General features: G+C 42.0%; 1 protein-coding gene across 20 annotated transcripts in view; it reads right to left on the reverse strand.

The window, feature by feature from the left end:
• Positions 1-27,320, reverse strand: part of PHF20 (PHD finger protein 20) — a 134,894-nt gene that overhangs the window by 84,859 nt on the left and 22,715 nt on the right. For 17 of the 20 annotated variants that reach the window (XM_059037977.2, XM_067013666.1, XM_059037978.2 and 14 more), the window contains 2 exons: positions 9,554-9,725; positions 8,598-8,682 (listed from right to left, as the gene is read on the reverse strand). In XM_059037977.2, the coding sequence (XP_058893960.1) occupies positions 8,598-8,682; positions 9,554-9,725 (257 nt within the window). Of the gene's footprint in view, positions 1-8,597; positions 8,683-9,553; positions 9,726-12,299; positions 12,386-27,320 lie in introns of those variants that run through there. The other 3 variants (XM_067013665.1, XM_067013668.1, XM_067013663.1) reach the window with 2 other exon arrangements.

Genomic DNA, 27,320 nt, shown 5'->3' on the forward strand with positions numbered 1-27,320 from the left:
ACCCACACACCTATGGTCAACTAATCTATGACAAAGGAGGCAAGGATACACAATGGAGAAAAGACAGTCTCTTCAGTAAGTGGTGCTGGGAAAACTAGACAGCTACATGTAAAAGAATGAGATTAGAACACTCCCTAACACCATACACAAAAATAAATTCAAAATGGATTAGAAACCTAAATGTAAGACTGGACACTATAAAACTCGTAGAGGAAAACATAGGAAGAACACTCTTTGACATAAATCACAGCAAGATCTTTTTTGATCCACCTCCTAGAGTAATGGAAATAAAAACAAAAATAAACAAATGGGACCTAATGAAACTTCAAAGGAAACCATGAACAAGATGAAAAGACAACCTTCAGAATGGGAGAAAATATTTGCAAACGAATCAACGGACAAAGGATTAATCTCCAAAATATATAAACAGCTCATGCAGCTCAATATTAAAAAATCAAACAACCCAATACAAAAATGGGCAGAAGACCTAAATAGACATTTCTCCAAAGAAGACACACAGATGGCCAAGAAGCACATGAAAAGCTGCTCAACATCACTAATTATTAGAGAAATGCAAATCAAAGCTACAATGAGGTATCACCTCACACCAGTTAGAATGGGCATCATCAGAAAATCTACAAACAACGAATGCTAGAGAGGGTGTGGAGAAAAGGGAACCCTGTTGCACTGTTGGTGGGAATGCAAATTGATACAGCCACTATGGAGAACAGTATGGAAGTTCCTTAAAAAACTAAAAATAGAATTACCATATGATCCAGCAATCCCACTACTGGGCATATACCCACAGAAAACCATAAATCAAAAAGACACATGCACTCCAATGTTCACTGCAGCACTATTTAGAATAGCCAGGTCATGGAAGCAACCTAAATGCCCATCGACAGACGAATGGATAAAGAAGATGTGGTACATATATACAATGGAATATTACTCAGTCATGAAAAGGAACGAAATTGGGTCATTTGTTGAGACGTGGATGGATCTAGAGACTGTCATACAAAGTGAAGTAAGTCAGAAAGAGAAAAACAAATGTTGTATATTAACGCATATATGTGGAACCTAGAAAAATGGTACGATGAACCGGTTTGCAGGGCAAATATTGAGACACAGATATAGAGAACAAACGTATGAACACTAAGCGGGGAAAATGGCGGGTGGTGGTGGTGGTGTGATGAATTGGGCAATTGGAATTGACATGTATACACTGATGTGTATAAAATTGATGACTGGTGCTTCCCTGGTGGTGGTTAAGAATCCACCTGCCAAAGCAGGGGACAAGGGTTCGAGACCTGGTCCGGGAAGATCCCACATTCTGCGGAGCAACTAAGCCCGTGTGCCACAACTACTGAGTCTGCCCTCTAGAGCCCACGAGCTACAACTACTGAAGCCCGCACGCTACAACTACTGAAGCCCGCGCGCCTAGAGCCCGTGCTCCACAACGAGAGAAGCCACCGCAATGAGAAGCCTGTGCACCATAACCAAGAGTAGCCCCCACTTGCCACAACTAGAGAAAGCCCACGCGCAGCAAAGAAGACCCAACGCAGACAAAAATAAATTAATTAAATAAAATTTTTTTAAAAATTGATGACTATTAACCTGCTGTATAAAAAATAAATAAAATAAAATTCAAAAATTCAAAAAAAAAGAATGGATAAATAACAAGGTTTTATTACTGTATAGCACAGGGAACTATATTCAATATCTTTTTTTTTTTTTTTTTTTTTTTTTTTTTTCCGGTACGCGGGCCTCTCACTGTGTGGCCTCTCCCGTTGCGGAGCACAGGCTCCGGAAGCACAGGCTCAGCGGCCAGAGCTCACGGGCCCAGCCGCTCCGCGGCATGTGGGATCTTCCCGGACCAGGGCATGAACCCGTGTCCCCTGCATCGGCAGGCGGATTCTCAACCACTGCGCCACCAGGGAAGCCCTCAATATCTTGTGATATACCATAATGGAAAAGAATATGAAAAAAATAATGTATATATAGGTATAACTGAATCACCTTGCTGTATACCTGAAACTAACACAACTATATGTCAATAAAATAAAATTTTTTTTAAAGTAAAAAAAAAAATGTTTAATAAAGCCTTGAGGTGACTCTGGTACACAATGAAGTCTGAGAACCACTGTTGTAAACAATGAGTAATTACCTACTGTTTTACTCCTGGTAATTACAAAATAAAAGTGATTATCTGTTACAAGTGTCACCAACTCAGAAAAGTAGCTAGCTAGCAAACAAGACAGACACAAGGACACACAGTTGGTTTTACATATATATATATATACACACACACGTAGATATAGATATATATAAATAATACTTATACAGGTATATATAGTTGGTTGGTTAAAGCAAGCAATGAGATGACAGGCTATGATAAGGATTCTACATAAGGCACGTCAGCAATGATTGATGAATACTTGCAGCAAAGGCCTGGGTTCCTGTCTTCCTGCCTCTATTGTGAGGGTGTTGGCAAGCAAAGGAGCAATGATGATAAGCAAGGCTGTGGAACTCTAAACAGTCTCTTTTCAAGCAACCATGGCAAAGCTCTGGCCAGTCTAAGGATGGGGGTTTGGCGGTGGGGGCCTTAAGAACCCAATTCTCAAGAAATCTTAAATATTAAGCATGCTAACAAGCCACCCAAGCCTATATACTTTCAACTATCTTATCAACAAAGTTCATCATCAATTACATCAAAATGAAAACTGTCCATTTTTACAGACATTTCAAACATCCAGAAGGACAAAATGCTACCCAGAAGTCCAACATTTTCAGCTACTTTAAGTCAATTTTTTTTTTTTTTTTTTTTTGTGGTATGCGGGCCTCTCACTGTTGTGGCCTCTCCCGTTGTGGAGCACAGGCTCCGGACGCACAGGCTCAGCGGCCATGGCTCACGGGCCCAGCCGCTCCGTGGCATGTGGGATCTTCCCGGACCGGGGCACGAACCCATGTCCCCTGCATCGGCAGGCGGATTCTCAACCACTGCGCCACCAGGGAAGCCCTGAAGTCAGTTTTGAAGCTTACTCCTGACAGCAGGCTCAGAATGGAGGCCTCAGATGAAAGGATGGACCCCGACCTCCATGGAAGTCTACAACAGAGCTAGAAGCAGAACCCAAGCCTGTCTGCTGACCTCTGACTAATTCTTCTCCCACCACCCCACACTGCCTATTCCCCAAGTCCCTCAGCCTCAATTCCAAACCACAAACCCAGAGCACCACTGGCCACTCTGAAATGACCCAAACTATGGCCAAAAGTGCTCAGGGCCCACTGTCCTTAGATAACAATATCCTGGCCCTGACCCTTTTTACTTCCAAAGAACTACAAGGGATCATCTTGAAATTTTCTCCCTTGATCATGCACATAGTCTAACCTGGGCTTCAATAAATCAGAGGGAACAAAACAACACATCCCACAGACAACAGTGGTCTAGACCCACTTCTGGAGAGAGGCCCCAAATCTACTTTAATGGTTTCACGTATAACTTAAAGAATGTCTTCCCACGGAATCCTCCCAAGGGTGGCTGGCAACAGAGCTCTCCCATGGCCACAACCAACATCTAACAAAAAACATGTAAATGACAAAATCCAAAATAAGAACATTCTTGACACAAAGGCCACCTGCCTCAGGCTCCCTTAAGAAGCTCCTGTCTTTACCAGATGAAACAAAGCTTCCTGGCTTTGCCCTCTGGGGGTTAAGAACTCAGCATATCAGACAACCTTACAGAAGTCAGTGAAGTAAGAACAAAACTAGAGACGTGTAGAAAGCTCATCTTCTCTAGGACCAAGGAAACAGGGACCAAGGAAACAGGTGACTCTAGAAAGGACAGATTTCTGTTGCTCTTGAAATCTACCATAACTGTGACTCAGGGCCCTTTTTACCCCACTCATTCTCCAGGAGTCAGAGAATTCCATAGTATCATGGATAGGAGTTTTCAAACATGGTTTCTCAAAGTCCTGAGCCTCCCACAGATGTGCCTAAGGGGGTGGGCAGAGGGATGGGTAACTGCATGTTGCAGGCAAACCTCCCCCGAAGTCTCTTCCTCTTAGGAGTTTTACATAATGGGCTTAGGCTCTGTAGTCAACAATTTCCAAAAATGCTCATCTAGTCCAATTCCTTCTCCTATTTCTAACTGCTCAGATGAGTCCAGAGCAAGGAGAGTGAACTGCTTATAATCATCAAGCAGGGACTGGGACGGGGCCTGTCTCCAATCAGGGCTCTCAAGACACCACCGGGCTCCAGGAAGTACAGACCATCTACACTCACCCTACCGCATCAGGTGCACGTACACACACACACTCCGCCAGCGAGCATCTGGCCCTGACGACTTCTGCTGTGTAAGGAAAACCCTGCTCCAGAGAAGCAGCCTGGTACTGTAGGAACTGCAGTTTCAGGAAACTTGGAGTACCACCACAGACCTCCATGCAGACCTCAGGCTACCATTTATCTATATGCTCTGTAACTTCAAGCAGTTTCTCCTGTGAGCTCAGTTCCTCATCTGTAAAATGGGAATGGGGTTGATGGCAACAACCTTTCCATGTTTGTGTGAAGACTAAATAAGATCAGATATGGAAATTGCTTAGCAAAGGGACTGTCACAGAGCAAGGGATCAATATGTGGTTCTAGGGCTTCCTTGGTGGCGCAGTGGTTGAGAGTCCGCCTGCCGATGCAGGGATCATGGGTTCGTGCCCCGGTCCGGGAAGATCCCACATGCCGCGGAGCGGCTGGGCCCGTGAGCCATGGCCGCTGAGCCTGCGCGGCCAGAGTCTGTGCTCCGCAAGGGAGAGGCCACAACAGTGAGAGGCCCATGTACTACAAAAAAAAAAAAAAAAAAAAAAAAAATGTGGTTCTAATTACCATCATCTACCAAGTCACTTTGAAAGACAACCTCCTTCCTCCCATAGAAGATAGGAGCCAAGCTAGCAGCTGCATGTATGGGCCTAAATTGTCCTTTTCTCTCTATTCAAAGCTGCTCATAGTCCCAGTGTTCCCACATTTCAAATGAAGGTTCAGTTACAGCATGAAGAAAACAAAAAATAGTAACTGCTTCAACCAGAGACTCTAGAAATAAGACCATTTCCATAAAATCTCCCAGTTTAAATGCAGACTTTAGGCAATGAACAAAGAGATTGAACTGGGGTACAAGGAGGGGACAAGGGGGGCACGTGACCCAAGGATATGCATAATTTTAAAGAAGAGGGACCTGATTCTCCTGCGCACTCAAGTTAACCACAGATCAACAGGAAGGAATGATTCCTCATTTTGTTGTAAATGTGAACCTACTTTCAGCTTCCCCCAGGAAGAATGCCTTGCAGAGCAGGGGCACAAACCCCCTGACAGACAAGCTGCTCTGACATCCTCAGGCATAAAAAAGGGGAGCTGAGCAGAGGTGAGGTCAACTCACCAGAGATGGCTTCCAAACAAAGATTCCCTGGAAGTAGAATCCCTTCTTTTCTCTAACACAGACCAAGGATCTAACAAGGCTACCAGGTGTGGCTGCCTTCACCAAGGAATCATTACAGATGAAAAGGGCTAAATAACATGGCATTGCTCTCCCCAGTTTCCAAGTGCTAAATAACTCCCTTAAGAAACTCTAAAAGTTGCTATGAAAAACTCAACAGATGCGGCTTCCCTGGTGGCGCAGTGGTTGAGAGTCCACCTGCCTATACAGGAGACACGGGTTCATGCCCCGGTCCGGGAGGATCCCACATGCCGCGGAGCGGCTAGGCCCGTGAGCCATGGCCGCTGAGCCTGCGCGTCTGGAGCCTGTGCTCCGCAACAGGAGAGGCCACGGCAATGAGAGGCCCATGTACCGCAAAACAAAACAAACAAACAAACAAACAAACGAACAAAAAAAAAAACTCAACAGATGACAAGCTTCTTTTCTAGAAATAAGACATTTCTTGACAACTTATTCATGTAAAACAGATCTTTTGGGGTTTTTTTTCCTTGTGTTCTTCCAAGCTTCTGCTTAGAGAAAAAGAGAAATAAAAGAAAAAAACGTGTCTAAAGTCCATCAGTGTTAACGCCCTGTGACAGGGATGAAGGAAAATACTTTAATAGTGCAAAAAATAATAGTGCTGAAAGCTGTCAACGAAAGACTGAATGTAAAAGTAAAAAGTGTACATAGTTGTAAAAAAAAAAGTTTTTAAACATGTTTATTTTCTATGCATTTTTTAAATTTAAGTAATAGTTTAATTAATGAACATGTCAAGTTTATTGCTGCAAATAAATAATTAAATAAAATTAAAAATAAAAAAATAAAAGTTGCTATCTGGTTGTGATTCAGTCATGCCAGATTCCCAGTACCAGCAGCCAGTGCTCTCCACTCTGGCTAGGGCCACTACCCAGCAGCCTGCTCAGTCAATGCTCAGCCTCAGCAAAACCATCAAAGAGGTTAAGAATGGCAGAAAAATCAGACCAAGCCTTCCCAAGATGAAGCTATAGAAAGTGACTTCACTATATCCCCAGCCTCCTCCTAGCAGCACCAAAAAGACAGAATAACTTTTACAGGAAATAAAGGCACCACCTTGCCTGCAGAGGTTCTTCTCACAGCACCATTAAGCCATGGTGGCCCCTGCTACAGACGGGATGGAGGCAGGGCAGAAAACACCAGGGAAAGAGTGAAATTAGAGTCCAGCATTGTCCCTCCCAATCGTGCAATTGAATTACTAGAATAAATCATGAGCTAGAAACTGCCAGCTCCCCTGGATTAAACCTAACCCAAAGGCAGCACCTAAGAGTTACTATTTCATCTCAAAATCAGGCATTTAAAAAACTTAATTAACTACGGCCAATAATTCGGCCAATGACTTTTAGTCCTTAAACGATCACTTCAAAAGATTTCAAACCCAGGGCTTCCCTGGTGGCAAAGTGGTTAAGAATCCACCTGCCAGTGCAGGAGACATGGGTTCAAGCCCCGGTCCGGGAAGATCCCACACGCCGCAGAGCAACAAAGCCTGTGCGCCACAGCTGCTGAGCCTACCATGTAGAGCCCGCAAGCCACAACTACTGAGCCCACATTCTACAACTACTTAAGTCCACACCCCTAGAGCCCGTGCTCTGCAACAGGAGAAGCCACCATGATGAGAAGCCCACGTACCACAACGAAGAGTGGCCCCCACTCGCCACAACTAGAGAAAGCCCACATGCAGCAATGAAGACCCAATGCAACCAAAAATAAATAAATTAAATAAATTTATTTTTAAAAAATATTGGCTATATTACCTGTGCTGTACAGTATATCCCTGTAGCTTTTTCTTCTATGAGTTTGACTTGATTTTCCCCATATTAAGTGAGATCAGTCACCATTTTAATAAAAATGGACCTATAAATTGTATTTAATGAGTGTTTGATATAATAAACTATGTCTTTTACTAAAAGGATTTAAAGCAGTTTAATAACATGTAAGCTTTCCTTTAAAATAAATTTTTAGGTCAAAGTGATACATATGAAAAATAGTAACAGGATTTTATTTTGAACACTGGCTTATAAAGTAACTTAGGGAAACAAGGGACTATCCAAAAAGACTTAATCAACCATGAACAGGAGGATCAGTAACTGTCTAGACAACTTACAAGATACAACCTTGCTTTGGAGGCCTGTGGTAAAAGAACTGTGGTTTAAGGATAACCTGCATTTGTCAACCCACACTGGTCTAATAGCTGCCGGGACTGGGGGTGGGGTGAATGTAGCAAGAGGGGAACTAAAATTTCTGCTACATGCAAATGTATGTTCATTTTTGACCATTTCAACCCATTCTCAGACAAAATTTCTTGGTCACCCCAAAGTCCAGCAGAGTGCTGAATAAATACTTGAATAATTTCATTGAATGAAAAATCAATGTGGCCTTAGTGTCACCCCTAACACCGGTACTAAGAGGTCTGTTTGCCCTAAACATTCACTGAAGGAATCATGGACATACCACAAACATCTTGGTAGAAAATGTTAAAAAAAGGAAAAAAGGTATCACTTGAACCACCAGTGTGTTCTCTGTGTGTCAGGATGCTGACCACACATATTACCTTCATAACCCTCCTCTTCTCTTGCCTTTGTATTAGCAAAATGAGCCTCTTTGGGACATGTTCCCGGTCCTGACTCCTCACATGTTCTAAACTCTCGCAAAGGCATTCCAGCTCAGTGCTCTAAATCCCAGTACCCCAATTTCAACTAGTAACTGATACTACAGACCACTCTCAATCACCTTGCATCCACAAAGCACATTTTTAAGAAAAGTTTGCTGTTTGCTTCATTTCTAGGCTGTTCACAAATAACTAAAAGGAATATTAGGGACTTATTTCATCTATTATATTAGGAACTCCTAGACAGCAAGAACCTATACACTTCCCAGCAGAGTGACAGATGAACCATGACTGTTTTAGAAGGCAAAGAACCAAACTCCCCCTCTTTAACCTACCTTTCTCTCCATTTATAATTTCTTCCTAACTCCTGACAGAGTAATTAACTTAAAGAGAGACGATTCCTAGGCAATAAATACATACTGAAAATATACTCTCAAACTCCAATATTACAAACTCACCCCTAAGTCAAGAGTAAAAACAATTACAACTCAAATGCCTTACCATCCTTGTTAACAGCAGTGACTTTGGCTGGGTAAAAACGACAATCAGACCAGCAAGCAAGGACCTGCTCATTTATTTGAAATTCCTAAAAGATATTAAAAAACAAAAAAAGATCCTGTTACCAATCCAATTTCATAGGACATACATAGTAACAGAATTCATAAAAGAAGCTGAAATTGACAAGGGCAGGAAGGGGAGATGGTTACTGGGATGGAGGAAGATGTTTCCGCTGTTCAGTCAGCATTGGGAGCCAAAACAAAAGGGCTTGACACAGACTTTTTCCATTTTAAGAGCTCTGGACAGCCATAGCACAGCACCAATGATAATCCTATCCTGTCCCTGAAAGTGAGTCTAAGAGCCCAGGACCACCAGGGAACACACCAAGTACACAAGCTGAAAGGAGAGAGGCTACTTCATCTTAAGGGAAGCAGCATTCATGCCACCGAATGCCATCCACACTTTTAAAGGGTCTTTTGACAAAGGAGGCACTCATTCACCATTAATATTTCATACTGTTTTCCCAGCACACAGTTTGCATTGCTACATTTTGAAGAATGAATATTCTTCAAGGTCTTATAAAAGACCTTAATATGAGGCTAGCACAATGCTCCACATGGAATGATTGCTTAATAAATGATCAGACGGCAGATGAGCTTACTAAATGATCTAAAGGGACCCAGTGGTGTAAAAGAGAGAAAGTCCCCATTCATCATCAATGCAGTCTCAACCAAGTTAGTTTATGAGCTGTCAAATCAATCACGTCATTCAAACAGATGACAGCTGAGATTCTTCAACAACCTCCCCCAGGGGCCATGGATCTCAGAGTTGCACTACAAGCCTAAATAAGGATGGTCCCCAGTTGCTATAGACTTTCACTCTGAACATCTAAGGCTGGAACATAAAGTACCTAATGGCTGACCCCACTCAGTACTGAACTGCCCAGATTGGTTACTCACAGATGATCCTTCCTCTTCATGTAAGCCCTCTTTCCTCAGCTGTATTTTCTCTAAAGGGCGTAAATAAGGACTGTCCCAGCAGAACCATTCATCATAACGATGGTTCCAACGCTTGAAATGGATGAGTACTTTCCCTTCTTCGTAATCAATATCTTCTATGTGAGCTGGATACCTGAGTCAGGAAAAAAAAAGAAAATTAAATGCCTTTAATACCCACCCAAAATAATCAAAATGATACCCTTCCAAACCTCTTCCCAAAGGAGCAGGTCTCAAAGTACTAAATAAAGCCTATCATTTAGAGCTTCTGTGTCATTGCGTCAAATTGAAAATTATGAAGGCTAACAGGGGTTCAAATCCCATCCAGGATATTCCTTAGTCTGTGATTAAATTAACCTTTCAGAGGCTGAGTTCCTTCATGTAAAGTGGAAGAAGGATACCCAACACACTGTGTTGTAGTGCAAGTTAAACAAGATGACATATACACAAGACCCAAGCACAAAGGAGGCAGGAAGCAAACATTTAACAACCAGATTATATTTTACATGTGTAAAAAATTCAAATGACCATGCAAGCCCAGACTGTGTTAGTCTCAATTTTAAGAATTTTAAGAATTTTGTTATCTATATATTGGAATACTATGAAGTTGTTAAAAAGATGGCTCTATGTCATGATATGGAAAGCTCTCCCAAGATGAACTATTAAATGAAAAGAGCAAGGTGCAGAACACTGTGTATGGTAAGTAAGCTACTGCTTATTTTTTTAACAAGATGAAAAAGAATATATATATTCATACACGCTTAAATATGCATAAAACATCTAGAAGAATACACAAGAAACTAACACTGGTTACTTGTGGAAGTATGGTCAGTTCACTAGATGGGCTCTTTCAATCTCCAATCCACTCTTCTAGATTGAGAGTTGGGAAAACCAACAACTGCATTTGCTTGACTCCCTTACAATTGGCAATCAAGGTCATGGAGACCTGTGGATTTGGAAGCAACTGTAGCGGCCAGACCCAGTGCTCCAGTGCAGGACCTCTCAAACTTTCATGCAATGCAAATCACCAGAGGATCCTGTTAAAATGCAGATTCTGATTCAGTCGGTGGAGCTAAGGTCTAAGAGCTTTAAACAAGTTCCCAGGTGATACTGACATGCTGGTCTACAGTGGCAAGGGTCTAATATCTAGTCACTGGTTTCCTGAGTGTCAAGCAGCAATGGTGGGGGTGGCAGTAGCAGTAGTGAATTCCTGACTTCCAAATCACAGCTCCAGTGGTGGGTCCTTAAAATTTATACTCTAAGGGCAGCCCCCTTGGGTCCCACTCCTTCAACTCTTCCAACAGTTTTGTAAGTAGCCAATTTTTGTGTTAAATCCTTTTGTGGTTCAAGTACCCAGAATGGTTTCTGTTTCCAGCATTAAACCTGACTGATACAAGAGGGGAACTGGGTATAGCGGCAGGGAGGGGCAAAAGTGGGATGGAGACCTTTTGCAGTATACCTTTTAATACTTTTTTCATTTTTCAACCATATAAATGTATTGCTCATTCCAAAAATAAATGGTTAAAAATAAAGAAAAATAAGTATGTAATTGTTCTCTTAAATACACTTGTATTAATCAGAATGCTATTCTAGATTGAGAAAGTTCACATTCTACCTATTCGTATTTTCTCCCTACAACTTGGACATGCACCATTTCCTTCTTCTTACATCTAACACTTAGTACCCTACTGTCCTAATAAATATGTGCTACCTAAATGAAAAGGCCTGCTTCCTTGTGTCATCTGTACACTGTGTCCTCTTCAACCCTACACTAGTATCTGCTAAGGCAGTACACTTGGAGTTAACTAACCACAGAAGGTTGCAGATACTGGGTATTCAATAAACATTCAGCAAATGAATTCTATTCTCCCTATTCTTCCCAAAGGTCTAGTGTCTTGTCAATTCTTCAAACCCAAAGCTCTCAGACTTCAGCCACCCATTCTAATTTCAGTCACTCTCCAAGTTCAGGCCCCAATCACTTCACGTGGGTATTTCTCACACAGGACTGACAGGGTATGCTTTTCAAAATTCCTAATGGTATTATGCATACATTAATTGCTCAAAAAATATTAACAAAAGGAATAAACAGCCCTGAAACTAGTCCCCCTACTCCAATCCAACTTACACACAGCTGCCATAAATATAAGCTGTCTTGACAACAGACTAGCTAATTGTACGATCTCGTGAACTGAGAGGATGGTAGGACATAAAAGAGGCTTCTCTAAGTCTATTCTTCCCTATAAAATGAGGAGAAGGACATGGATATCTCAACTGCATTCCTCTTGTCCTCTCATTCAGTCAGCCTACCAGAGACTAGTAAGCCTCCCTAACTCACTCCTATTCAAAGCCCTTTCTTTAGTGGTTTACTATCTCTAGCAATAGTTTTCAAACAGGTCTTTGGACCAATGTGCAGAATTAATTTTTCACAGAACTAAATTTATTTATAGAACTTTCCTTTATACTAAGATCACATTCTTTCTAATTTTTTGGTGCTTAAATATACTTTTGAAATTAAAACAATGGTAATTGTTTTTAATCCTTACTAACTAACATTATGCAGCCATTAAAAAGAATAAGGCAGCTCTCTATGTACTGATTTTTAAAGATCTCTAAGAAAAGTCGGGGGCGGGGGGAACAACTCAAGATGTGAAAGGGTATTGAATGCACTACCATTCATTTGGGGGAGGGGAGAGAGCCAATACATTCGTACCTGTTTTTAAATGCGTGGGCTATCTCTGGAAGGATGATCAAGCAACCCGGTTTGCCTCTTGGGAGGGGAACTGGATAGTTAAGGAACTGGAGAGGAAGTATGAGACTTATTTTATTCAATATATATCCTTTTGTTTGTTTTGAATGTTGTACCATGAGCATGTATTAAATATAAAAAATATAATTAGATATTTATTTTAAATATCCTTATTTGGCAAAATAAAAAGTTGGCACCTCAGTACAACCCCAAATTCTTTTGAATTTGCACTTGGTCAGTGCCTTCTAAAAGTCTGGTAAGTCTGGATCCACAGAAATAACTGCAAAATCCTAGGCTAGTAACTCCACTGAGCACACTCAGAATATGAAGGACCTCTGGGCCCTTAGCTAGCCAAAAGCTACTCCCTTGCTCAAAAACTTCACAGGGCACAGGCATCCCACTGTCTGCAGACTACACAAATCTCTCCAGGAGGATTAAGAATAACCAAGGGGTCAGTAAGTTTTCCTAAGAAAAAGGTTGTTCTCCCTACTTCTCTAAAGTGTGACAAGGATACAAGTCACTCATGGTGGATGGGGAAACCCAACTGCCATTGCACAGAAAAGACAAGCAGTTGATCTTAGAGATCAACCTAGTAAGGCTTGGTGGCTCACAACTGCACAGCTGCCTTGGGGACAGCTCAGATTCATCAGCCAACAGAACGTTAAGTGACTTTGATCTGGCCAGTCAATTCCAGGTCTTGGAAGAAATTATAAAATGTATGTGGTTCTGGCCCCTGCCCTTGAGAAGAAGCAGACACCAGCTAAGTTTTTCGTTGTTGTTTTTTTTTTCCAACTAAGTTTTAAAACTACTCTGAATAGACATTCTCGCAAAGAGGAAATGCAGATGGGCAACAGGCACATGAAAAGATGCTCAGCATGGCTAATCATCAAGTAAATGCCAATCAAAATAACAATGAGCTATCACCTCACACCTGTCAGAATGGCTATCATCAAAAAGAACACAAATAACAAATGTCAGCGAGGATGTAGAGAAAAGAGAACCCTTGTACACTAATGCTGGGAATGTAAATTGGTGCAGCCACTGTGGAAAACAGTATGGAGGTTTCTCAAAATATTAAAAACGGAACTACCACATGACCCAGCGATTCCACTACTGCATATATATCTAAAAAAAAAAAAAAAAAAAAAAAAAAAAAACACTAATTCAAAAAGATACATGTACCCCAATGTTCACAGCAGCATTATTTACAATTGCCAAGGTATTGAAGCAATCTAAGTGTTCATCAACAGAGGAATGGAGGGAGTTCCCTGGCAGTCCAATGGTTAAGACTCAGCGCTTTCAATGCCGTGCCCCAGGTTCAATCCCTGGTGTGGGAACTAAGATCCAGCAAGCCGCACAGCACAGTCAAAAAAAAGAATAAATAAATAAATAAAATATTAATTTTTAAAAAATAGATGAGGGGGCTTCCCTGGTGGCGCAGTGGTTGAGAGTCCGCCTGCCGATGCAGGGGACACAGGTTCGTGCCCCGGTCCAGGAAGATCCCACATGCCGCGGAGCAGCTAGGCCCGTGAGCCATGGCCGCTGAGCCTGCGAGTCTGGAGCCTGTGCTCTGCAACAGGAGAGGCTGCAACAGTGAGAGGCCTGCGTACCACAAAAAAAAAAAAAAAAAAAGGGACTTCCCTGGTGGTACAGTGGGTAAGATTCCACGCTCCCAATGCAGGGGGTCTGGGTTCAATCCCTGGTCTGGGAACTAGACCCCATATGCATGCCGCAACTAAGAGTTCACATGCCACAACTAAGGAGCACTCCTGCTGCAACTAAGACCTGGTGCAACCTAAATATATAAATAAATATTTTTTAAAAAAATTATAGGCTTCCCTGGTGGTGCAGTGGTTGAGAGTTCACCTGCCAATGCAGGGAACACAGGTTCATGCCCTGGTCCAGGAGGATCCCACATGCAACGGAGCGGCTGGGCCCGTGAGCCATGGCCGCTGAGCCTGCGCGTCTGGAGCCTGTGCTCCACAACGGGAGAGGCCACAGCAGTGAGAGGCCCGCGTACCAGAAAAAAAAAAAAAAAAAAAAAACAGATGAATGGATAAAGAATATATGTGGTGTATATATATATATATATACAATGCATTACTACTCACCATAAAAAAGGAATGAGGGACTTCCCTGGTGTCACAGTGTTTAAGAATCCACCTGCCAATGCAGGGGACACGAGTTCAAGCCCTGGTCCGGGAAGATCCCACAAGCTGTGGAGCAGCTAAGCTTGTGCGCCACAACTACTGAGAGTGCACGCTAGAGACCGCGTGCCACAACTACTGAGCCTGTGTGCCACAACTACTAAAGCCTGCATGCCTAGAAGCCCGTGCTCCGCAACAAGAGAGGCCACTGCAACGAGAAGCCCGTGCACTGCAACAAAAAGTAGCCCCCGCTAACCGCAACTAGAGAAAGCCTGTGTGCAGCAATGAAGACTCAATGCAGCCAAAAATAAATAAATAAATACGTAAATTTATTTTAAAAAGAAAAAAGGAATGAAAGTTTGCCATCTGCAGCAACACGGATGGACTTGGAGGGCATTATGCTAAGTGAAATAAGTCAGACAGAGACAGAAAAATACTGCATGATATCACTTACATGTGGAATCTAAAAAATACAACAAAGTAGTGAATATAATAAAAACGAAGCAGACTCACAAATACAGCGAACAAACTAGTGATATGGGTCATGGGAGGGGAAATACAGGGATGGGAGAGTGGGAGGCACAAACTACCAGGTGTAAGATAGGCTCAAGGATGTACTGTACAACACAGTGAATATAACCAATATTCTGTAATAATAAAAATGGAAAATAACCTTTAAAAACTGTATAAAAATTTTTTATTAAAAAAAACTACTAGAACCAACAAGGACCTACTGCATAGCCCAGGGAACTCTACTCAATATTCTGTGATAACCTATATGAGAAAGGAATCCAAAAAAGAATGAATATATGTATACGAAAAACTGAATCACTTTGCTGTACACCTGAAACCAACACAACATTGTAAATCAACTATACTCCAATAAAATTAAGAAAAAAACAAAAACTACATTAAAAAAAAAAACTACATGGTGGAACCACGTGCAACAGCTGATAATCAACAGCTTTTTACTGACAAAAATAGTAATTTTAACTGGTTCAACCCAAATACTGGAACAACCATAAAGGAAGCTGGAGAAGATGCACAACGTTAACAAAAGAGGAGATGTGAATGGAATCTGTATAGACAGAAAAGTGGAGAGAGAATTTCCAGCTTCAACATGTAACTAACAGCTACTGATGAGACTCTAGTTTCCAAACTAACATTGCAGCTGGGAGTCACATTTCTAATGGAAATACTAGCCAGAAAGGAGCAGACATTAAAAACCAAACTGAAACAAAACTTAGCTCTGGGGAGGAGAGAGGGATTGGGAATAGCCAAGAGACTTTTGCTTGTGCTTTTAATTTTTACAAGGATTTAGTCACGAAATACCTGTGTAAGCAAAAATAAATACTTTTAAATTAAAAGTTTTGAAAAATATTTAATGGGCTGATATCAACCAGTAGCTTCATGGTTCTTGGATTTATATGCTGCTTGGCACATCCACAAAACAGAATATTATGCAGCTGTAAAAAAAAATGAGAACAAACTATGAATTGACAAAGATTTCCAAATTTTAAAAAGTCAAGCTATAAAATCATGCATATCTTATACCTTTTGTGTTACAAAAGAGGAAAATAAGAATATACAGTATATTTGCTTTTGCTGAAATAGTAAATAAAGAAACACTGGACTTCCCTGGTGATGCAGTGGTTAAGAAGCCACCTGCCAATGCAGGGGACATGGGTTCAAGCCCTGGTCAGGGTAGATCCCACATGCCACAGAGCAACTAACCCTGTGTGCCACAACTACTAAGCCTGCGCTCCAAAGCCCATGCTCCGCAACAAGAGAAGCCACCACAATGAGAAGCCTGTGCACCACAACGAAGAGTAGCCCCCGCTCGCCACAACTAGAGAAAGCCCGGGCACAGCAACAAAGACCCAATGCAACCAAAAATAAATAAATAAAATAAATTAATTCTTTTAAAAAAAACTAAAAAACTTGCAGAAAAAAAAAATTAAAATAAATAAATAAAAATAAAATTCAACCTGGGGGAGTTCCCTGGTGGTCTAGTGGTTAGGATTTGGTGCTTTCACTGCCATGTCCTGGGTTCAATCCCTGGTTGGGGAACTAAGATCCCGCAAGACATGCAGCACAGCCAAAAAATAAATAAATAAAATAAAATTCAACTTGGAAAGGTCAGATAACCTAAACTTCATAGTAAATTAGGTTACTATGGTGACCTTATCTTAAGCAAGTGGTATAACTGGTCACTAAACCAAGAAGCCACAGAAGGGCAGCGTAGCCAATCAAATGTAAAGACACAAGGAGAATGACAAAAATTAGAGAAAGAGAAATTCATCAATTCCCCTGACATTTTCTGAGTACTACTCTGGGCCAGGAAGTGTACCAGGGTTTGGAAATACAGAGCAAAATCTATAAAGTCATGTGATCACACAGCCAACAGAGGCAGGAAGACAATGTTACAAGGCACGTGGGGCCTTTCATTTCCTCAGACATACACTACCTTCCCATACCGGGTCTGTTCACTTTCCCCTGCCCACTCTTTCCAGGTAACAGCCTTACCCTCCTGCAGCCTCAGAATCCCTGACTATCTCAAGTAGCCCCTTTCTCCTTCCAATCTGTGTGTTTCCTGCTTGCTTCCTTCATAAATAAATTTGACCCAATCTGTAATTATTTCATTTGTTCCTGTTTACTTGTTTATATGGCCTGCTTCCCCAGGATATTATAGACACCCCTAAAGACATCTATCTCTTACTGCAGTATCCTCAGGAGGAATAAATCTATAACTATACACACAAATAATTGTAATAAAGCATCACAGATGCAACTACAGAAGACTACTTAAGGTAGAATAGGGTACCAAGGAGCAAAAGCCTAGTTCTAAGGCAGAGGGGGAGAGGAAGGAGGCTGAGGAAGGAGGGCCAAGTCAACTAGTGAAAAGGAGACACCTGACTCAATCTTGAAAGATGAACAGGCATTTTCCAGGTGATGAAGGAGGCAATGAGACTGAAGAGTGTTTCTGGGAGAGGGTATAATATAAGTAAATCAGCATAGGTACAGAGGAAGAGAAGCATAAAGGAAGATAAGGAAGTACAGGAAACTGAAGGTGAGAAAAGAAACAGCAACTCTGTGTAGAGAACTATGCAGGAACCTTATGGATTCCACACCTATTGTACAGATGGGCAGCTGGGCCCTAAGTGACTATTCCCCCAATAGCAATCCACGGACCACTGGGTGTTAGTGAACACACAGCTGGTGGTCCACAAGGTCTCCTTGAGGAATGTTTTATTGTGCTTTTCCATAATCTAAACCATCTTTATTAGAGCTTCCCAGCTGAGATGCCACAAATGGATTACAGGTGAGCAACAACATGAAAAAGGCTGAGATGCACTGATCAAGATGACCACCACATAATCAAGTACTACTAAAGAATTTCAGTGTGTGTTTGCTATTAACCTGGCATTATATGATCACTCTCAAAAGGTAGCTGTAGTGGTTTTAAAATACATCTGCAAATTTGACACTCCTTCCCTCCAAAGGTAGAGACGAATTATCCTCCCCTTGAATGTGGCCTCATTTCTAACAAATAGAATGTGGCAGAAGTGATGGTAGAGGGCTTCAAGTCTGGGTTATAAAAAGTGCTGCAGGGCTTCCCTGGTGGCGCAGTGGTTAGGAGCCCGCCTGCCAATGCAGGGGGCATGGATTCGTGCCCCGGTCTGGGAGGATCCCACATGCCGCGGAGCGGCTGGGCCCGTGAGCCATGGCCGCTGGCCCTGCGCATCCAGAACCTGTGCTCCACAACGGGAGAGGCCACAACAGTGAGAGGCCCGCGTACTGCAAAAATAAAAATAAAACAAATAAAAATTTTAAAAGTGCTGCAATTCTACATTTCTGGGCAAACACCCAAAAGAATTGAAAGCAGGGACTCAAACAGTTATCTGTATATCAATGTTCATAGCAGCATTATCCGTAACAGCCAAAAAGTGGAAGCAATCCAAGTGTCCATTGACAGATGAATGGATAAACAAAATGTGATATGTTCACACAATGGAATATTATTCAGCCTTTAAAAAGTATAAAATTCTTATATATGCCCTAAAACACAGATGAACCTTGAAAACATTATACTAATGAAATAATCACAAAAGGACAAATACTGCATGATTTAGAGTAGTCAAATTCATAGAAACAAAAAGTAGGATGGTGGTTGCTAGGGGCTTGTGGGGGAAGAGAATGAAGGGGGAAGAGAATGAAGAGTTACGGTTTAATATGTACAGAGTTGCCATTTGGGAAGATGAAAAAGTTCTGACAACATAGGGAATATAGCCAATATTTTATAATAACTGCAAATGGACCATAACCTTTAAAAATTGTGAATCACTATATTGTACACCTGTAACATATAATACTGTACATCAACTACACTTTAAATACATACATACATACCTAGTTCTGGAGATGGGTGATGGTGACGGTTATACAACAATATGAATGCACTGAACTATACACTTAAAATGGTTAAAATGGTAAACCTTATGTTATGTATATTTTAACACACACACAAAACACTGCTGCTTCTTGGGTTCCCCACTCTAGGGGAAGCCAGGTGCGGTGTCACGAGAACATTTTAGATGCCCTATGGAGAGGTCCATGTGCAACCAGAAGTCTCCCACCAGCGACTAGCACCAGCTTAAGACAACCATAAGACTTCGACCTAGAACCCTCCATTAGGCTGCTCCTGAATTCCTGATCCACATACTGAAAGGATAATATTTGGTGTTGTTTTAGGCCACTAAATTTTGAGAAAAATTGTTACACAGCAATAAATAACTAATATAGTAGCATTTTGCCCCAATGCTGCTAAAAGTGGGATCCACAGATAGTACATAGGTTGGAGGCACCAGTCCCTATGTTTTTTTGAGTTTGAGACACACAACTCTATAAACTACCAGATAAGCCAGTCTCCTATAGGGCTCCACCAAGGAAAGGAGAGGGCTGTGGGACAGTGAAACCCACACCAAATAAAAGGGAATAACTCCAACTGCATGTCCAGAAAGGCAAAGAATAGTCCAGGTCTGACACAGAAATACAACGTTGGCTTGTCCAAAATATATGACCTCAAGTCCCAGGAAGGCTCGCTGCTCAGAGTCTTGGCTGCTTCTGTGCAAAATTAAGCTGCCCAACACCGCACACTGTGCACATGCTTAAGTTAGAGCAGCTAGACAGTGCCTAGCAGAAATCTGTTTGGTCCCCCCACATACACACCAAAAATACAAACTGAAGAAATGTTACAGGGGGAAAAAGAGGAACAGAAAGGATAACAATTTCCCTCTGATTTCCTACTCCAACCAGTCAGCATTCACTCACATGGCTACTAATAACCAATGTGTGTAGTTTACTCTAGGGGTTATAAGCTGCCTTTACATAAGGCATCTCACAGGATCTTTACCACCATCCCATGAGGGCTTAAGGAACTGTTATTATCACTGCACCCATTTTACATTTCTGGAAATGGAGGCTCAAAGAGAGCGACTAGGAAGAGGTGTAACCAAGATCAGTAACCAAATCTTCTCACTAAACCCAGTGAAGAGCCTTCTGCTCTTAATCTGACTTCACATGCAAACATGCTTGTAGTAACACGGGTCCACAGAGGTATCTTTTGTGTTACCTACCTAATGGTCTACCTGGTTGTAGCCCATAATTTGCCTAAACTTTCCCCCAAGGGTTGGACATTCAGGCTGCTTCCAGATTCTTCCCTATGTAAAGAGCCTTTCTGCAAACATACAGCAATCATTTACTTCAAGAATCAGAGTGTATGGGCTTCTCTGGTGGCGCAGTGGTTAAGAGTCCGCCTGCCGATGCAGGGGACGCGGGTTCGTGCTCCGGTCTGGGAAGATCCCACATGCCGCGGAGCGGCTGAGCCTGCGCGTCCGGAGCCTATGCTCCGCAACGGGAGAGGCCACAACAGTGAGAGGCCCGCGTACCGCAAGAAAAAAAAAAAAAAAAAAAAAAAAAGAATCAGAATGTACCTCTCTATTCCTGGCTCAGGGCACACACCAGAAGCAAACGACTTCTATGCACAAAAGTAACATTATAAGCCATCTCCAGCCTTTGTGGAGAGAGGATGGAGATGGAAATTGTATTTAGTGTAAAACAAAGGGCTGACTATTAAGCTGCAGAAAAACTGTGCTGTTTTGGATGCCTTAACTCTTTTCCTACCCCTTCAGCACTTCCATTAATCAACATCGGGCGCTTCTAACTCAGGAAATATCTTGAATTCATCTCTCCTCTCTAAGCTGATCATTTCTCACAATTGAATAGTCAGTACATCCAGGTTAACTCCTATACCCCTCTACCAGTACTGGCAAAGGACCAGATACAGAGACACTCAATAAATGTTTGGTGACTGAATAAATACCACCACTTTTCTGTTCCTACAAGGGATCTGACCATGTCTCTCTCCTGCTTAAAATCTTCCTTTTTAGCCCAGTCTCCCACCACTCCTGATCTGACCCCTCTCCAGACTCTGAGAACACACCATATTCTTTGAACTCTCAATACTTTTGCTCACGCTGTCCCTTCTGCCTGCTCTCATGTTTCAGTCTCATCCTGGAAATCTTATCCTTTAATCTCACTTCCTTGCATATACCCCTCAACTCCCTGGCCCCTCTGGCCCTACATCATACCTGCCTGGAAAAACCCCAACTGTAGGTAAATCAGAATCTCCACAGTCTCCACTCCTGCACCCAGGCAGCTGATTATGCTGGAGAATACACACACACTGATGGGTCTCACTTTATTTTCCTTTTTCTTTTTTTTTTGGCAGCCCCGTGCGGCATGTGGGATCTTAGTTCCCCGACCAGGGATGGAACCCAAGCCCCCTGCATTGGAAGCGCAGAGTCTTAACCGCTGGACCACCAGAGAAGTCCCTGATGGGTCTCACTTTAAATGCATGGCCACAAATAGTGGTTCCCCTGGGGGTGAGGGGGGCTGTGTGACTGGGTATGAGAAAAAAGGTCTTCTGAGGTGCCCAGAATGTCTATTTCTTAATCTGGGTGATTACACAGGTATATCCATGTATAAAAGTTCATCAAGCTACACACATAAAATGTGTACTCTAATATAAACTATAGCTCTACAAAAGTTCTTTAAAAATAAACATTTGGGGGACTTCCCTGGTGGCCCAGTGGGTAAGACTCCAGGCTCCCAATGCGGGGGGCCTGGGTTCGATCCCTGGTCAGGGAACTTGATTCCTCATGCATGCCATCTCACGTGACACAACTAAGACCCAGCACAGCCTAAAGAAAGAAATATTTTAAAAAATAAAAAATAAACATTTTTAAGGAGTAGCATCTTTTCTCTCTTCTTAATTCAATGTCTTACAACTGTAAACTGCCATAAAAATCATTATCAAAAAATTTTTTTAAAATTCCAGGGCCTACCACCAGCTGCTGAGTGGAAAAGAGCCTGAGGAGGAGGAGTCCAGAAGGATGCAGGAGACCAGTTAGGCAGCCACTGCCGGGGCTCACAAGATCCAGAATGGGAGCCTGGGCCACAGTAATAGGGTGAAGGTGGCAGCCAGTGTCGGAGTCAGGATAGATTCTGCAGGTGGATCTGACAGGATGAGCTGATGTCCTAGGTGATGGAGTGGAAGAGAGGAGCCAAGGAGGCTCCAAGGGGCCTCTAAAGGTTTTTGCTTGTTGGGTTCTGTATAACTTGTCTGTTTTTATCTTTTACTCAAAATCATCATCATCCAGAACCTAGAAGAAGTGACCCCTCAGTAGCAAGGGACATATCTAGAGCCCAGATCTCAGCAGCTAATACCATTTTCCAATAAAAGAAACCAAGGCTCTTTGGAGAAACAGCTGATTCTCAGACTAGGGCAGGAAATATACACAAGATGAGCCTGGGATATTTTGCAGTGCCAGAAATACGGAAGTGTTAAACACAAAATTATGATGGGAGTACGTCAAAAGGACAAAAGAGCCAAATGAACGAGCTCCTAATATAAAAACAGGAGCAACAAAATAAATAAAGTAGTACTGGATTATACCCAAAGTCTAAAATAAATGTCTGAGTCCATACTGATATAAATAAAATCATCAAAAACAAGGAAAATCTAAAAACTAATACAGGACTTCCCTGGTGGCACAGTGGTTAAGAATCCGCCTGCCGATGCAGGGGACACGGGTTCAAGCCCTGGTCTGGGAAGATCCTACATGCCACGGAGCAACTAAGCCTGTGTGCCACAACTACTGAGCCTGTGCTCTAGAGCCCATGAGCCACAGCTACTGAGCCCGTGTGCCACAACTACTGAAGCCTGTGCCCCTAGAGCCCGTGCTCCGCAACAAGAGAAGCCACTGCAATCAGAAGTCCGCGCACCGCAACAAGGAGTAGCCCCCACTCACTGCAACTAGAGAAAAGCCTGCATGCAGCAACAAAGACCCAATGCAGCCAGAAAGGAAGGAAGGAAGGGAGGGAGGGAGGGAGAGGTGGGGAGGGAGGGAGGGAGAGGTGGGGAGGGAGGGAGGGAGAGGTGGGGAGGGAGGCGGACAGAGAGAGAGAAGAGAGAAGAAAGAAAGGAAGGAAGGAAAGAAAGAAAAAAAGAAAGAAAAAATAAAAATACTGGGTGCACATACAGATGGGAACTCTGTATTTTCTTTGGAATTTTTCTGTAAATCTAAAACTATTCTAAAGTAAAAAGCTTACTGAAGCTTATCAGAAAAACTTCATGACCATCAACTTCCAGTGGACCTTAGTGGCACTTGATGGCACCAGCAATCCTACCACATTTCTCACATCCTATCCCTCTTCACTCTTCTAAATGGTATTGTATACCTTATCTTCTTTCCTCAAACCCAAGACCAAGATCTCAGCTGAAGATTTTACTTATTTCACTTAAAAAACAAAAAAGAATTCCCTGCTGTGGTAAACAGTTTGCAAGTTCCTCATAAGCTTAAACAGGCTAATTACCCTATGACCCATCAATTTCACTCTTAGGTAGATATCCAAGAGATATGAAAACATAGGTCCACACTAAAATTCATACACAAATGCTCATAACAGCATTATTCACAATAGCCAAAAAGCGAAAATGATACAAATATTTATCAACTGATGAATGGATAAACAAAATATGGTATATCCATATAATGGAATATTATTCATCCATGAGAAAGAATGTTGATATATGCTATAACACAAATGAATGTTGAAAATACCATGTTAAGTGAAAGAAGCTAGTCACAAAGGAACACGTATATTTGATTTGGTTTCTATGAAACGCCCAAAATAGGCAAATCTACAGAGACAGAAAGTATATTAGTGGTTGCCTAGGGCTGGAGAGAACTAAGGGAAGTGACTGCTAATAGATATGAGGTTTCTATTTGGGGTGATGAAAATGTTCTGGAATCAGAGAGTGGTGATGGTTATACAACTTTGTGAATATACTACAAACCACTGATTTGTATCCTTTAAAAGAGTGAATGGGGGCTTCCCTGGTGGCACAGTGGTTGGGGGTCCGCCTGTCAATGCAGGGGATGTGGGTTCATGCCCCGGTCTGGGGGTATCCCACGTGCCGCGGAGCGGCTGGGCCCGTGAGCCACGGCTGCTGGGCCCGTGCGTCCGGAGCCTATGCTCTGCAGCAGGAGAGGCCACAGCAGTGAGAGGCCCATGTACCACAAAAAAAAAGTGAATGGTATGTAAATTATATCTCAATTTTAAAAATAAAAACTAAAAAAGAGGGAAAGAAAAGAATCCCTAAGGGCTGGCAAAGATACAGAGCAACTGAGACTCTCATTCATTGCTGGTGGAAATGCAAAATGGAACAGCCACACTGGAAAACAGTTCAGCAGTTTCTCATCAAGTCAAACACACACTTAACATATGACCCAGCAATCACATCTTGATATTTATCCAAGAGAAATGAAAACTTATGTTCTCACAAAACCTGTACTCATGTTCATTCATATTCACCAAAAACTGGAAACAATTCATTTCTTCAAACAGGTAAATAGATAAACTGTACATCCATACGATTTAATTCTACTCAGCAATAAAAGGAACTACTGATTCATACAAAAATATTGATGAATCTCAAATGCATTGTAAGTGAAAGAAGCCAAACTTAAAAGGCTACATATTGCATGACTCCATTTATACGACATTCTGGAAAAGGCAAAACTATAATGGACAATGGACGGATCAGTAGGTAGCAAGGGCTGGAGGCTGCAGGAGAGGTTGACTACAAAGGAACACAAGTCAATTTTGTGGGGTGATAAAAATGCTACATTTTGATTATGGTGGTGCATGCATGAATGACTGTATGAGTTTGGCAAACTTCATGGAATTGTACACTAAAAAGAGTGAATTTTACTGTTTGTAAATTATACCTCAATTTAAAAATACAAAAAAAAAAAAACACAGGCTCCCATCACCAACTCTACAAGTAAAGCTTCATCTCTACCTATATACCCAGTTTCCCTCTTCCCCTTATAATAAATGAACTATCTGCTCCTATCAATGGCCAATTCCTCCCACTTTTCCTCCCACTTTGCATCACACTACAGTTCCTTCTCTCCTGTTTTCCTTGAACCCATGCCAATCAGGGTTTTTTCCCCACTGCTCCATTAAAACAATTCTTGTCAAGGTCATCTGCAACCTTGATGTAACCAAGTCAACAGTCACTCAATCCTCATTTTATGTGACCTACCAGCACCACAAGATTGAAGTGATTACTCCCTGCTTCTTGAAACACTTTTTCCACTTGTCCTCTAGAGGAGGGGTCACGTCCCCCCCACCCCTCCCCAGCCCCGTTACCGTCAGCAGCCTGTTAGGGCCTGTTAGGAACGGGGCTGCACAGCAGGAGGTGAGTGGCGGACTGGCGAGTGAAGCTTTATCTGCCGCTCCCCATTGCTCCCATTACCACCTGAACCATCGCCCCCTCCCCCACCCGGGTCTGTGGAAAAACTGTCTGCCACGAAACCAGTCCCTGGTGCCAAAAAGGTTGGGGACCGCTGCTCTAGATACCTCCATGGATTTCCTCCTGCCTCAACTGTCTCTCCTTCCCAGTTTCTTTTGCTGGTTCCTCTTCATCTGCTAACATCTAGACACTGGAAGGCACCAGGGCTCAATCCTCCTTTTTATCTATATTGACTCTCTAAATTAGCACTGTCCAATGGAACCTTCTCAGTGGAAATTTTCTATGTCTCCATTCTCCAATACGGTAGCCACTAGCCACGGAGTGCTGGAAATGTGCCTAGGGTGACTAAGGAACTGAATTAATTTTATGTAAATAGCTACATGTGGCTAGTGGACACTTTTTTGGACAGTGCAGCCCTAGAAAGCTCATCCAGTCTCATGGCCTTAAATCCCATATACTTACAAAAGAAACATCTGATAAAGAACTGTTATCCAAAATATACAAAGAACTCTTAAAACTCAACGATAAGAATACAACCAACAAAAAAAGAAAAGCAACAACCAACAAATTAAAAGATGGACAAAAGACCTTAACAGACACCACCAAAAAAATATACAGATGGCAAATAAGTATATGAAAATATATTCGACATATTTCAATAGAGAATCGCAAATTCAAATAACAATGAGATACCACTATATACCTATTTTAATGGCCAAAACCCAAAACACTGACAACACCAAATACTGGCAAGGATGTGGAACAACAGGAACTCTCATTCCTAGGTGGTAAAATTGCTAAATGGTACAGCCACTTTGAAAGACAATTTGGTAGTTTCTTGCAGAATTAAACATACTCTTACCATATGATCGAGTAATCACACTCTTTAATATTTACCCAAATGAGTTGAAAAGTTATGCCCACATAGAAACTTGCACACAGGACCTCCCTGGTGGTGCAGTGGTTAAGAATCCACCTGCCAATGCAGGGGACACAGGTTTGAGCCCTGGTCCGGGAAGATCGCACATGCCACGGCGCAACTAAGCCCATGTGCCACGACTAATGAGCCTGCACTCTAGAGCCCGCGAGCCACAACTACTGAGCCCACACGCCTAGAGCCCGTGCTCCACAAGGGAAGCCACAGCAATGAGAAGCCCTGCACCACACTGCAATGAAGAGTAGCCTCTCCGCAACTAGAGAAAGCCCTCATGCAGCAATGAAGACCCAACGCAGCCAAAAATAAATAAATAAATAAATAAGAAATTAGGATGAATATGTCATATCAATATGGGTAAATAACAAAAACATGAAATACAGGAGAGAAACAATGAGCCCACTTATAGGAATTTTTTTTAAATACCCAAAGTGATGCTAACTAGTATTATTTATGGATACATACAGTAAAAATGTAAAACATGGACAGAAAGGACAGAACTAACTACAGGACGCTCGTTGCCGCTAAGGAATGAAGGAGGAGAATGAAGGAGGAGAATTGAATTGGGAGGGTAGAGAAGGTACTTCCATTATACCAGAAATGTTTTAGGTCGTTTATTTTTTAAAATATAAGTAAAATAAAAGTGTTAATATTCAGTAATTCCGAGTGATAAGTACACAGATTATTTTATAGTTAGCTGTACTTTTAAACTTGTTCTATATTTTATTTTTTTCCCCCAAATTTAAAAACAATTCTTTCTCTTGATTAAGCTACCTTAAAAAATTACTGAGGGAAACCAAAAAAGGGAAATAATTATAGAAATACAAACAGCCTAAAAACAACTAGGTGTTCAAAGTGTCTCTAATTTTTATATCAAATCTCCCAGCCCCAAAAGGCAACAGAGACACTTTCTACCCCAGGCATTTCCCCTGCTTCCCTTCCCATCTTCTCTTCCTACACCCCAGGAGCTGGTCAGCCTATTTTGAGATAACCCTCAAGAACACTATACTCTTCCTTAT

This window comes from Kogia breviceps, chromosome 14 (genome assembly GCF_026419965.1).
Source record: "Kogia breviceps isolate mKogBre1 chromosome 14, mKogBre1 haplotype 1, whole genome shotgun sequence".
NCBI lineage: Eukaryota > Metazoa > Chordata > Mammalia > Artiodactyla > Physeteridae > Kogia > Kogia breviceps.